Source organism: Orbicella faveolata, unplaced genomic scaffold (genome assembly GCF_042242905.1).
Source record: "Orbicella faveolata isolate gen_17 unplaced genomic scaffold, um_ofav_v1 contig_3, whole genome shotgun sequence".
Taxonomy (NCBI): Eukaryota; Metazoa; Cnidaria; class Anthozoa; order Scleractinia; family Merulinidae; genus Orbicella; species Orbicella faveolata.
In genome coordinates this window covers 4,401,420-4,416,218 of record NW_028301558.1, presented here as the reverse complement: position 1 = coordinate 4,416,218, position 14,799 = coordinate 4,401,420, and the positions used below count along the sequence as shown (strand labels likewise).

Below are 14,799 nucleotides of genomic sequence, written 5' to 3'. Positions count from 1 at the left end.
AGGGGCCCGGGGGCCCGCCCACCCCCGTTATTGTGGGTAAAAAAAGAAGAACCCCCCCCCTCCCCCTTAGCTCAAGGTCTGGATTCGCCAATGCAAAGTATGAGATAAATATAACTGATTGGCTTAGGGATGACTAAAATCTGTCTGGTAAACAAACTAAAACATGCTACAAAGGTGTGGGACACGGTTTACGTGACAATATTCGACCAATCTTCTGTCGTCTCAGCCGGAGCGATGGCGGACAGAATTTTTGTTGCGCGTTGAGAGTAGGTTGTAGTTTATCGACTGATTTCTGCTCACAGCAAACAGAATCAAACGAGTCTATTCCAGGAGATGCTAGTGTAATATCTAGGCCAGTTATTTGCCAAGTCTCAATTGTAGGTAAGCATTTTTTGTATCAAAACTAATCAATGGAAATCATGCTATGTTGAAAACGTTTGTTTAGCAAACGCGCTTGACATTGGTATTCTTTTGGTCGTTTGCGGGGTAACAAGGACAGCATTAGGCCAAGGACCAGATCATCTCAGGAAAAAACAGTGAACGAAAGCAAAATTCCCCCAAGAAAGAAGTGTTTTAAATTTGAAGCAATTATCTTAGGAAAATTCTAATGCAAGGATCCACGCCGTGGGAAACTTTGATCTTGATTCAGATGATTGGCGCAATGACTTCCCCGATTTCGCTTCCTTCCTGCGCGAGAGGCTGCCTGCCGCTCGAGAAACTGATTCATGCGTATGGAGAGAAACGAAAACAGCTTATATATCAATTGTTTATGAACTTGGAAAAATACCATTATGCCACAAGTTGAGAATAACAAGGAAACTTTATATTTGCATTCATCTGTAACATTGAAGATGCATTACAAAATATGTCATAAAATCAAAAACATGGCTTTAGTTTCAGGAAAAAAGATTCTATTTGCGCTACGCTATTAAATAATACAAACAGCATTAGACAGAGAAAAATATGAATACAAATTTTTAGGGTAAGCAAAAGATCTTGATGACTTCTGTTACTACTGAAGTATTTATGCAGAACGGTCATCTTCCTGGTTTCGAGCTACTAAGCTGATGGAAACGTTCTATTTTATCTACAAAACGTTTGAGCTCAAAATTGCAAGTCTTATCGTATATTCCGATACAGTTATGACATTAACTATTTGTTTCCAAAGAAACGTTTGATTAGTTAGTTTGACTTTCGTATGTTTAAATGAATCTTTCTCACTTTCGTTCTCTCAGCAACTTGCGAGGAGCGTTCTTGCATCTTGAACCGATTCAGCAACACGAACCCGTCTCTGCTTCCGGGGGCTGTTGGTTGAGCCTTACACCTTGACGAATGTTCATGACTTTGTCACAAATCTCTTGAGCGCTTGGTCGATCATTTTTGTCGTACTGCAAGGCCTCAAGAACTACCCTTTGCATCGCGTTGGACCCTTGTGCACGGCTTGAGAACGTAATGCTGATACCGCTATCAACCTTTGCCATTGCGAGCCCAAGGCCAAGTTTGCCCACACCACGAATATTTACGAAGGCACCGTAAATTGCTTTACCATTAACCACGATGAAATCACGCTCTAGGATCGCGAAAAACAAGGTACCAAGGGAAAACACGTCGGCTTTTTCGGTGTAATGGGGAATGAAGAATTCAGGAGCCACCCAGTGTACGGGACCAACTCCTGAGTTCATGTAGTATTGAGTGTAACTTGTCAGCCATGATCCTTCGTCTTGTTTAACATCGATTCGTTTGAGTGCGATGTACTCGCGAGCGAGGCCAAAGTCAGCCAATTTCACATCCTCTGTTGCGGTGAAAAGCACATTATCCGCCTTCAAATCGCGGTGAACTACTCCGCGTGAGTGGAGGTGTGCAAGAGCTGCGGCTGTTTGACTGATCCACTTCGTATTCATTTCTTCACTACTCGGTCGAGCAAGGCGGTCGTTTAAACTTCCGCCCGAGCAGTACTCAGTCAAAAGCAGCATGTGTAAACCTTTACTATCTCGAAACTGGTCTGCTCCCATGACGGCAATCACGTTCTGATGAGAGATTTTGTTTAGTGTGGTAGCCTCGCGGACAGCATTACGAAGAGCCGAGGCATTCAAACAAAGAACATCTTTTAACGCGTAGACAGTGGAACTTGCCTCATCTTTGACCTTATACACGACACCAAAAGCGCCGTTGCCAAGTCGCTGTTGGATTGTGACTGTTCTGCTCCCGACTCGAACTCGTGTTGGAAGATTTACAGCAGCCTGCTGCATTATGTTAGATTTTTATCTGGCTTTACAGCACTATATAAGCTTAAAATATCATCAAAGCAAGTGCGACGCAACTTAGCTTCGAATCGAAGCGGGTGGCGATTTCTTAGAAATCCTGCTATTGGCTGGAGAGTATCTTACGACTTCCATAGGCTGAGGGAACGGGGTGTGGGTGGGTAGGGAACATCAAAATCATTTCTTTCGAGCCAACTTGAAGCTTGAATTGCGAGTTTTATTACTATTAGTGGCCACCAACTGAACATTCTATACCGTTTACGTAATACGTTAACTTTTTTGTTAACACAATATTAGTCATAGCCTTCAGAAGATATAAACTTTATGTTTTTTAAAAGTGTTTATACTTTGAAATCGTCCCTCCCCCCTTCCGAAATGAGTGCTATTTCTAAGAAACGGTTCTGAATATGGCGTCAACATGACGCGGAACTTGATAGGAAATGAAATTGGTTGCATGAGCGAGCAGTCTTTGATCTTATAGTGTGTTACAAAAGAGTTGATAATTAACTATTAGAGCCTGCTTTGAGCGGACACCCTGTATTAAGCGGACACTCGTGAGTGTCCCAAGGATGTCCGCTTAATGCAGGTTTCACTGTAGTCACGAGCCATAAACGGGCTCACCGATGAAGTACTGTCATGGTCACTTGAGCTAAAACCCCGCAGGAAAAACGAAGATTCCTATTGGGACAACGAGGTTAATGCGATGCGTTGCTGTTGATAAAGGAAAATATTTCAAGTCAAGCTCGCACGTAGCAGTTCCTACTGTATCTCCTGCGAAGACGCTGCCAGTAAAATTTGTAGTTGAAGGAATGTTTTCAGTGGAAGCGAAAACAATTTCTACATTTGTTTTATTTAGAATCTTGTCTACTTGAATAAGTTTATACCCTTGAGATTAATATATGTCAATCTAGCGAATTTATCAGAGAGGCTCTGTGAAGAATCTTCACACAAACGACTGGGCTTCGGCCTAGTTCAGAAATATTCCTCAGTATTCAGTAAAATATCTGTACTAACTACGGTATCAATAGCAAGCGTTATCAATATTTACATACCCTGAAAACGTCGGAATTCATTAAAACAACTCAAATAAACGAACTAAAACTAAAACAGGCTTGTTAATCTTTCGGTAAATATTGAGCTATTCTCAACGTGTTTAAAGCGGAGAGCTGCGTGAACTGTTCGGAAGAGCAAATTCAACTACTAAGTTAAAATTTCAGTTAATTAGATTACCTTAAATTAAATCTCCATTGTGTTCAACCGAGCTAAAGAAGTGTCTTTCTGTGTCTTTCAGAATTCGCCGCGTTGCTGTCTGCCGAAACGACAAGACATGATGTTCAAAGTTGTTCAGTCCTCTTGTACCAGTCACTCAGCGTGTGCTGTTGAACAGCGAAGGCTCTGCCTAGATTTGAAATCGGCAAAATTGATCTTCATTGTTTTCTTCAGAGGAATTGATAAATGTAAAATAGTATCAATAAAACTAACCCGTCGAATTTTGTGGTTAAACCATTTAAACACCATCCCTGCCGCCACGCGTGACATTCCCAGACGCGAGAAAAAGCGGGAAATTTGTACACGAAATCGAGGCTTCTTGTGGCTTTCACAACTTGGAAGCAACTGCAGTATCTCGGTGTGTTTATTTCCTTCAGTAGCAAAAGTAGAGTTGAAAAATATTTTCAAATAATTTGTGGCATACCCCCGTATATTTAGTTTTGAGGATCCCATTTTGGGCGGTGTACATGCTCTCATCTGCCCATGTCATTACTTATGATATAAATAAAGTATGGTGTCCTTATAAATTCGCGGTCGGATACGTAATCAAATTTGACGGAATAAATGTCCATACATTTGTCCGAAACTTTCCCATCAGGCCATTGCCGGTATTTCGCTTGGAGCGAGTGGTAGTTGTGAAGAAAGAACATAAGCAGACATTAGAGGGGGGAGGGGAGGGCGAGGGGGCCAACCGTCTGTAGCCCCCACATTATTAACGATGTTCATGTGTTGTCGGCATGGGGTGAGGTTGCGCTCTCGCCGAAATTTTTGTCGGCCCCATCTTTCTGAGTTTTCTGGATCCCTCACTAAAGATGGACGAAAATACAGGAACGTATTTCAAAAGACCAGAGTGATGTGTTTTGAGTATGGTTCTTCGATAAGGGTTGTACAAAACTGCCCTGCGCAGATACAGTGCCATAGTTTACTGCGTTTAGTGGTCTTTTAGGAAAAGTTCGCATGCAAGCTCTCATTGAAAAAAAATTTAGACGTAGGTATTGAACCGGAAACACGCCAAGTGATATTGAAACATTTTTTTAGTTACAAATGCAATTTCAACCTGGAAAGGAAGTATGAGCCTTCCCGTAAGTCTCTTGGAACGTTTCACGCGTTCTGGTCGCCGATGTGATTTGCTTTTAGCTGTACACTTATACATCACACAATACAAATAAATAATTGAACAAAATTATAGAGACAAAGTGGCTAGGAGACCGAAAAGCAGCTACAAAGCTTATTTGTAATTCGCCCTTCCCCAGCTAATCAGGGGGGCTCAAATTCCAAAAATAGAAGGATACGGGACGGGGTTGACTCCAAGGGCTAGTTTGGGAGATGGAGGCTCCGGGTCATGGGCTCCTGGTACGAACTACGGAAAGAATACAAACTAGGTAAGTTAATAATTTACATGCTATAAATACGAGAAAATAGAGGTAACAAGATTACGGAACGTCTCCAGCGTAACTGAGAATGTTTTCTTTTCGCCACATTCTTCATTAAATATGGTTTCTTGAAACATCAAGACAACAGACAGAATCAAATGTCAGATTCTTTCGCCTCGACGAAGAATCGCGTCCAGTCTTTCTGGAGCGAGTCGACTTGTAACTTAAAACAAGTGATCTTTTGGAGGCAAAGGTCTTGATGGGGGAGCTTGGAATATTTGTAATTTTTGGAAAGTCTGTTCTGAGGTCGCTTTCTTTTCACTTGAATATTCTTCACTTTTAAATGTTTCTTGAAACATTGGAATAAGAAAGAGAATGCAAGACGCCAAGGCGCACAGACCTCCCGAGACAAGGAAGGCCAGTGGATAAGAATGAGACTTGTCGTAAATCCAACCTGAAGGAGAACAAAGAAGGGTTAATATCTTTGTAAATCATTGATACGTCAAGTAACAGAACTCGGCATCAAACGAGAATCAGGCCAGGGAGGACAAGAGTCGAGAATCTAACAACGAATCTATAGAATACATAACACTGGGCACGTGCTAAAGGTCATATAGATCAGTTGTCAATCGAAACCATACCCTTCGGCTTAAAACATACTTATATAGCTTTATTAAGAAATATCTTTTCCTTTAACTGGCTGCCTGGCAGTTTAACAGGTTATTTCGGTTATTTCCAGCACCCCTATCATTTTTTGATTTAACTCGGTATAATATTGTAATTTCTGTTCTAACTCTGGGGTGAAATAAACGTTTTGTTGTTCTTTCTTTCGTCAGTCATGAACTGACTTGAGCAGAGTGCATACGAGAGTCCACGACAACCTTCCCCCCCGGATAAGAACTCATGAGAATTGCTCCTGGTAATTATCTTAGCTTTGACGATATTGGTGCAAGGTTAAAGTGGTAATAAACTCACCCACCAGAGGAGGACCGGAGATATGAGCAAACTCCAGAATCCCAAATAGAAATCCAACTCCCTCAGACGCTTTGTCCTTTTCCAAGATCTGCTCCGCCAATACAGGCCTTAAAGGGATGGTCACGCCGGAAGCTATCCCATGAGCCACCATGAGCGCTACAAACGAGACGAAGGTTGAAGCAGCTGCGATGGATGTTAGTGACACAGCAAAAAGGAGGAAGCCCATTTGGTAGAACTGGAGACGGTGGGAAGAAAAGTAATCCACGATTTTGGTGAAAAGAAGGAGAACAATAAGAGAACTGAGAGCTTCAACACTGAGCAGTAAAGAGGCTTTTTCCACAGGAATTCCTACTTCTTTGGCAAATGAAGGCTGAAAGCAAAGAACATGTAACAAAGAACATTAAGGACATTTCTAATGTTCTTTGTAGAAATGAAGATATTTTGTCTATCAACTTTATTGGTCTCATAGGTAAATATGTACATATATAGCAAATCAATAAGAAATAAAATTTAAGACCAAAAGGGATTGCGCGAACGGGAAAGTATCCCATGCGAGACGCGGTCCTAACTCTAAAAAGAAGGGAAAAAAAAAGATAAAAAGATCAAAAATTTAACAGAATTACAATAAATCTAATTAATAACTAATAGTGCACAGTAAAGTGCAAGTAGAATCGGTCTGATAAATTAAGAACGGCCGGTGGCAAAGGCAGATCTTTTTCTTCCTAAACGCGTTGTAAGTTTACATCGCCAAGGTGATATTCGTGGGTTACAGGTGTTTTCTTTCGCGTGACTGTTCACTTTGCATTTAGAGGCGTTAAACTTCAAATTTGATTCATGTCTCCAGGTGTTCAAACTTGTCAGATCCTGCTGGAGAGTATCATAATCTTTCACTGTTAAAATAGTACGGTGCGGCTTGGTATCATCAGCATACAAGGCGGCTGGTTTGCTCGTGGATGGCATCAGGGAGGTCATTGATAAATATCACAAAGAGGAGTGGGCCGACAAGACTACCCTGGGGTACACCAGGAGTGACCGGTAGACGCTCAGAGGCTGTGCTGTCAATCACAACTCTCTGTGATCTGTCCTTTAGGTAGTCGGAAAACCAATCTAACAGTTGACCTGTGACACCGTACTATTTTAGCTTTTCAAAAAGAATGACGTGGTAAACTGTGTCGAAAGCCTGATTTATTCTTATTCTTGGTGCTAGTTTTGTCTTATACCCACCCAAGTTTTTCCATGATGGCCCAGAAAATCTCTGCTCCTTCGAGTCTGAATCTACGCAAGTACCCTACACAGTCAGTGACTGATTTCAGCTTCAAAAACCCCACGCTCTCCAGCGGCACATACCTATATAACTCACATATGACCATATATGGGAGCACCCACCCCCCCCCCCCCCATTTGTAAGACTAAATCAGGCTTTCGACACAGTTTACCACGTCATTCTTATTGAAAAGCTAAAATGGTACGGTGTCACAGGTCAACTGGTTTTCCGACTACCTAAAGGACAGATCACAGAGAGTTGTGATTGACAGCACAGCCTCTGAAGGTCCACCGGTCATTCCTGGTGTACCCCAGGGTAGTCTTGTCGGCCCACTCCTCTTTGTGATATCTATCAATGACCTCCCTGATGCCATCCATAACTCACATAGGACCATATATGGGAGCATCCACCCCCCATCCCCGGGCCGTAAGGAGAGGTTGGACTGTATTATTAAAAGATGCAGTGGAGAATGGGCCGAGTTATATTGTGCCTCTCTTTCAAAACGAGTCCTCGTGCAAAATCTTTCATACGAAAATGAGTTTGATTTGCACGAGGCCAAAGGCCACTTGGAAGTGGCCTAGTAACCGGACTTACCACATGAACAAAGGTGACAGAAAATGCTACAGATAGGACGCCGGTTGCAACAACAAAACTCATGTAAGGTTAAACTTTGTGTTTCATGACAGAGAAATCAAACCAACGATGACTCTTTCTGTTGTCACACATCACTTTTTTCTCCTCGCTCTGTGCGGTTTGGTTTATAAAAAAAAGGCTACAAGAGCACTGATAGTAAATGACCCTCCCAAAATAAGAAATGTCTGCGAGAGTCCAACAGCGGCGAGAACACGTTGTAAACATGGGCCTGCTACTGCACGGCCTGCGGCATCCCACATTAAAGCCAGATAATTGACCAAGACAAGTCTCCTAGATCGGAAATAAAAGACAGCGTAAGCCTTTTTTCAGCTGCTACAGCCTTTGTTTAAGCCTGAATGCTAGCCGTCTCTTAATTAATGACTGTGCACTGAAATTGGTAAAGAGTGATTTCCCAGATTTTGAACTATCAACCTTGAGCTTGCTTTCTAAATGTTTTTATCAGTAGTGGGCTGTGGCTGGAGAGATCGTCTACACGAATGGCACGGGTCTCTTGTTTCTCCGATGCTTCGGAAATAGTACCGGAGAATTCAGATCCTAACTGTTGAGCGACTTTTGAAACCTCAAAATTGTTTAATGAACTTATGAGCAATCGTACGATTTTGCTAAGGCGTGAAGTTTAATACTACTGTAGGAGAAGGCCACTTCAATAAACGTACTTTTTTTTCAGTTTAGACGCTCACCGAAGTTTCCGCCTCTAAAGTGAAGGTTTTCCTTACGAAATTCGTCTCGAACGAAGCCCAAAATTCGACATCGTTGCCGCCATTTTGAGCAGTACTTGGCAGCCAGGCCGCGTTTTCGTGACTTGATTCTGTCCAAGAGACTTTGTTTAAATGACTTCAACAAGCCTTTTAACCACACTCTGGGTTATCATTATGGCAGCTCTTGAGCGGCATTATTTTGAACCAAACATACTCCAAACTCCGAAAATGGTAGCTGTGAAGATTGTGAAGCTGATAGTCGCTTTAAAATAGAAACAAATTCATTTTGCTGACCTTGTGTAGGATGCAAAGTCAGCTGCAGGTTTTTCTCCTTCTCGCCAATTTCGAATCGGACGGAATGACGTCACATAAACACGGCCTGGCTGCCAAGTACAAGTACAGTTTCAAATGGCGGCCTCCGACGTCAAATACTGGTCTCCTTTCGAGACGAATTTTTTCAGGATAACAGGCACTTTAGGGGCTGAAACTTGGGTGAGTGGAAAAGCTGAACGTTTACTTGCTATAGATGAAGACAAGAAAGTAAGCTGTTTGGAGTGACCTTTTTTGTTTAACAAGTAGAGAAATAAATGAAAATGGGAACAATTTTTGAAGGAAAGGTAGATGTTAAATCGGACATCGGCTTTATCAACTAGCACCCCACTCTGTCAGCTAGGGTTAGGGTTGGGTTTGTCATTAAGGTTTAGCCTATCCTCTGCTTACCCCCAGGTGGTACTCCCAGAAAAATTTGGTCGGGGTGTGCGGCTCGCTTCTCAGAACCCTTACTCTATTTATGACCAGAATCTGCGATTTTCTTTACCCTATTTATGACCAGACCAAAAATTCGATACCCTATTTATGACCGTTGCGGCTAACACAGTTGCCCTAAAGATAATGTTTGAAGGGTTTTTGTTTATGGTCTTGTAGATAATGATGAAAGAGTAGCTTCTTCTAAAAAAACATACCCAATTCAAGACTAGAGTACAAAACCATACCCCATTTAAGACCAAAATGGCCAAATCGAAACCCTATTTATGACCAAAACGGCTGAAAAACCATACCCTTTAGGGCCGCACATACCTACGTAGTCCCCCGGATGCTTACCTTTGGAACCAGAGCGAGAACGCTCTGAGTGTAGGTATATAGCACAAACCGTAGCCAATTCCAACAATAACACCGTACGTGACACAAAGCCAGTCAATGCTTCTGGTTAACGAGGATAACATCAGCCCCAAGACACACAAGAGACCGCCAATGATTCCAGTTAACCTGCATCCCAAACGCCGGCAGAGTGTGGTAACAAGCGGGCCTATCAAGTAACAGGCACCACTATTGATGGAGCCGATCCACGCTAAAATAACAAGGAACAACGTAAAATAATTTATTATACTGACGCGTTACGGGAAATACTTGGAACAATTCGTGCGCGTTGATTGGTCAACTCGCTTAAGGTGGCTTCATACGGTAATCATTTATGGCGTTGCGCGCGCAAGTGTTATGCTTTGAATGCTGTTTTTGCATTCGCTTTCACACCTAGTCCTCTCAAACTTATTACATGTAATTAATAAGCAATGATTAAATAGTGTTTTGCTATCATCTCTGTTAAAATTTTGAGTTTTAGTCTTAAATTATAAAAGCCCAAACAAGTGTGTTTTTTACTGTTTTAAGGGACCGTTCATTTTTTATGAGGGAGGGGGGGCTGGTGGGATTTGGGAAGCACCATTTATAAATCGCATGACCCCCCCTCAGCTTACCAATTTTTTCACATGGCCCCCCCTTATAGCGGTCATTTTTTGGGATGACCCCCCCCCAAAAAAAATTAAACAAACAATTTTTAGATTTCAACTTTTTTAATATTTCTCTATTATCCCCCTACTTCACGTTATTGTGCTCACTATGAAGACAATATTTACAATCCCTATACTACAGAGAGCTGTTGTTTAAAAAACAAATCAAAAGAAAGAGAAGTCAATTTCGGATCTCCTAGTTATGGCTCGCCCTGAGCGTGTGGCATTTGGCCTCTCATTGGCATCTTCCTCATCTGAATTGATGAATGCAAGAATGACGTCACCAGAGTCATCTCCCCCAGAGTCAATGGCATCACTGTCATACTCATCATTGTCACTTTCATCCGTTTCACTGCTGTCAGCACTTTCTCTGTTGTCATTTTGTGTCAATGTCCTGGCATTTCTCAGTGCTGGTTGGCCAGCTCTGAGAGGACTCTTCTGCTGCAAGCATGAATGTCTTACAATTGCCTTTACTTTCTCACTCTTGCTGCTTTTCAAATGCTGCTTCAGCCCATGGTGGTTCAAGTACTTGTTTAGTTCTGGAACACGTAGCTTTTTAAGCTTGGTTAGATCTTCGCACAACTCAGTCCAAGGATAATCCTCATATGATTTATCTTTTGCGTCCCTACTTAACTTTGCCTTTTCTTCTGCTCTCTTTTTCCTTTTAAATTCCAGCACTTCAAGATGCTGAAGATAATCCACCACAAACTTTGATTTGACAATAAACTTATCTGCAAATAGAGCAACGCTCTCTGGGTGAGAGCACAGAGCAATGGTGGAAAAGTTGAATGTCATATTGAAAGATGTAAAGGAACACGATTCCACCCTCTTTCAGTCCAATGGGCTTGCTTTAAAGTGGGGCGAAGAATTTGCCCACAGTTTTAATGTAAAACAGATTAAATGTAAAACAGATTAAATGTATAGAAGCTAAGTTGACGAAGGTCACGCAGGACATGGAAGCACTAGAAAATAAGAAGAGCAATTATAACAGCATATTCAAGGGCATACTCAAACAGTACATCAACAAAAGGAGAAGGAAAAAAGAAAACCGCAGAAAGTCAAATGAAAGAAAGAGGAAGTGGACTGAAAATAACGTCCAACGAGTTTATGGAATCTGTGTTGGAAACCCGCTAGGAAATGATCATCCACAATGCCTTGTGTACCATCCTAGAACGGCCGTCCCGGAAGAGTGTATTAAAGTTGAGGATGTTTCCGCGTCGTTATTTAGAAGAGATGGCCCATATATCGCACAGCTCTTGGAAGGGAATTATTTCACCAATGCTGCAAGAAGCAGAATCACCACCAACCTTGAGCAGGAAGTCAGAGATTATGTTTACACCTTCATGTGCCCTGAAGAGTACACTCTGACCGAAAGCATTGCTGCTTCTTGCAGCATTAGTGAAAGAGACTCCCACAGCAGCACAAGCGGCGACGAAGAACTCGACGACAGTGAAGATGAAGATGAGTGCCAGTGAAAGTTGCATTCGAAAATAACAGTGTTAAATACTTCTTTTCAGTAGCTACAAATGCTTTTTGTCGCCAAACGTTTTTTTTAAAGCAGAAGCAAAGTTTGTAATAAATTTGTATCCTGCCTTCTACGTTTATTCTATAGCAATTTTTTTGATATTCAAACATTATGCCATTTTAAAGTTTTACTAAAATATTTCACGTGACCCCCCCTTTTGCCCTTATTTTTTTGGGATGGCCCCCCCTCGAAAGCCATTTTTTTTCGCATGGCCCCCCCCAAATCCCACCAGCCCCCCCTACCTTATAAAAAATGAACGGTCCCTAATGGCTTTATTTGTGATTTTCATGAATTTCCTTCGGTGAAATCTTCCAAAATTTTTACATCACATCGCTTCCTGCGGGATACGAATTTTAAACACGAAAAAAGTAGGGTTTGTAAAGGCATTTTTTTTTTGATATTTTTAAATTTGTCTTACCGCTGCGAAAAATCTGGTCCTGAAAAACGAGCTCCGACTAAAGTAAAATATTTACTACCAATCTGCCAAATTTTATGGAATTTCACCGAAGGAAACGCCAGAAAATTCACTGTCAGTTTTGCTTTTTGTGCTCATGTTGACGTAATGAAATATCGAAGAACACTGACGTTTTCCTTTGAGCGCGCGCAGATTACTTCCTCAACGCTCGTGCGATCGTAAAACTATAGGGAGCCACCGTAGCATATTTCTTTTAATACAAATTAATGAATACATGAAATATCATATGTTTGAACTGTGGAGAAAGATATGAAGACATGATTGTGAAATGAAAGCCTGAAAAAAATTCAGGCCCGAACGGGATTCGAACCCATGACCTCTGCGATACCGGTGCAGTGCTCTACAAACTGAGCTATCAAGCCATCTGGGAGCTGTCACTTTGTGAGTTCGTAATATACCCGTAGATGATGAAGAATACAAAAGAATATATGAAATATCATATTTGTGAACTGCGGAGAATCCCGTTTAGGCCTGAATTTTTTAAGTAGTGGGTATAACTGCGATGATCAATCATGTCTTCATATTCTTTCAACTTGTCGCGCAACACTGCTGATGTGCAAATTGAGAATCATTATTGCGCGCGTTGCCAACACAATCCGCGTTGCAAGTTACGTGACATGTTGCGCCGTGTAAACAAGATATCAAAACGGGCGCGGCAAGTTGCACCATTGGATGTGGGTCTTCTCTTGACTTACTCGATCATCTAATTGACTTGATCTTCTAGCAAAAGAACTCTTAAATATAGCATATCGATAGGCAGGTGTGGGCACAAGAGCCGACTGAGACTGGAGGATCAAACATCTTTGGAGATCAAGAGCACTGACCACTCTATCGGCAAATGAATAGCGAACCACTTGACACCATTAGTAAAACACTCAACCTTCCAGAATTAACGCCTAAACAGGAACCTTAGTGGAGGTCCTAAGCGAGGCCAGTAGACAAACCCAAACACGATCACCGATGGAAGCTATAGATCTAGGATTAAGAGCTATTGACGGGCATTTCAAAGACAAACAACTTGGTGGGAACAAAACACACAAAAATTACATGGCTGTAGCGCGTGATATACTCCCAAACTACGAAACGCCCTCCGGAGCTAGTGTCCTCAGACACGACTTCGTGAAATTCGGTTCCTTCTTTCAACATGAGGTCTTCTGCCAAATTGCGAAAACTCTCTCAAGCTTGTTAAGCTCCTTGAGTGAATGTATAGAGGGAACTATTTAGCGCTGGTAGTAAATACTGTATAGACAATATTCTCTTGAAACACGAAGAATGTAGCTAATGCGAAAGCTAGAAATTCGACACATGCTGTTGATACACGTCAGTTCAAGCTGGAGATCATTCCCCGTGGCCACTGCATGCCCCTAATGTGATATATATAGCCTGCGTAGATTTCGGTTCCTGTCACATTCGGAGGGTCAGGGTAAACAAAAAGATAACTCAAACATCAAATCTCGTCTTCAATGCTAAAAGAAAAAGAAATTAACCTTTTCATTTTCTTATGACCTAGTTAGAAATACACTTCACAAGAATCAAGCCCTTTACACCGACCGTTCCATCCAACATACTGTAGTAGAGTGTGAATACTGTTATTAACGAACCTATTGCTCCAGCAAACCGGACTACAGCTCGAGTTGTCTTTAAGACAGAACTCGTTCTGTGCAAGATTTCAAGTCAAGAAAACGGCAAAACGCATTTAATACATTACCTGCTTTTGCCTTCCTGCCATCGCTAAGATCCTTCAAAATGTAAATATACGGGATACCAAAGCTGCTCTGCAGTCCTGAAACAATAAACTGTACAATGCACGCAGCTGAGAATACCACCCAGCCATATCCACCGTCAGCAACGTAACCGTATTCTTTAGATTGTCCATACCCTGACATGGACTGAAACTTCCCGTCGCTTGATCTTGTTGGAATAAATACGAAGGTAAGCTGAAATTGTCACGTCGCCGTAGGAAACATCAATGTCGTTTTCACCAAAATACAATTTCATCATCACTAGACAGACGGTCAACCACACACTAAGCGTTCACGTCCGTGTCTATTCTACTATTCAGTTTTGGCTTGAAAATTAAATAACCATACATCCTGGGGGATACATGCACTAGTTTTTGGACTGCAATCCTTCAGGACATCAGGTCTACTAAAACAATTAGACTAGTCTGCCAACAGACGATTGCTCAAACTAAACTTTAAAACGATGCCTTGACTTCGAATCTACGATAGTCCAACTGTCCTCGATATTTGAAAATATCCAAAAGATACGATCTCAACCGAACAAGCCGAGCCTAGGGAAGCCTATGAGCCGAGAATTAAAATTCAACTGATAAGCGAACAACAAAACAAGGCTAAGTTCTCACGTAATATATGAGAAACACGTACGATTATAATAATAATAATAATAATAATAATAATAATAATAATAAAACCGAATATTTTAACAGGATGACCCATCAGTGTATTAAACACTGTTATAAAAGAAACTATACTGAAAATAAGGTACAAAAGGTAAAAAC

General features: G+C 41.6%; 1 protein-coding gene, 1 long non-coding RNA gene and 1 pseudogene across 2 annotated transcripts; 1 reads left to right on the top strand and 2 right to left on the bottom strand.

Moving 5' to 3' along the window:
* The first annotated feature begins 181 nt into the window (after window positions 1–181).
* LOC149106130 (uncharacterized) lies at window positions 182–3,751 on the top strand. Its single transcript, XR_016209935.1, has 2 exons — window positions 182–381; window positions 3,553–3,751. It is a non-coding gene; the product is annotated as an uncharacterized LOC149106130 (long non-coding RNA).
* LOC110050849 (serine/threonine-protein kinase PDIK1L-like) lies at window positions 802–2,504 on the bottom strand. The gene has a single exon (XM_020756825.2). It carries the CDS (start codon window positions 2,247–2,249, stop codon window positions 1,272–1,274), a length of 978 nt encoding a protein of 325 aa, XP_020612484.2. The 5' UTR covers window positions 2,250–2,504; the 3' UTR covers window positions 802–1,271.
* A 938-nt stretch (window positions 3,752–4,689) lies between the features above and the next one.
* LOC149106129 (monocarboxylate transporter 10-like) lies at window positions 4,690–14,164 on the bottom strand (annotated as a pseudogene).
* Window positions 14,165–14,799: the final 635 nt, after the last annotated feature.

Excerpts from the sequence above, each read along its gene's own strand:
- LOC110050849 (XM_020756825.2), bottom strand. The coding sequence starts at position 2,249 with ATGCAGCAGGCTGCTGTAAATCTTCCAACACGAGTTCGAGTCGGGAGC.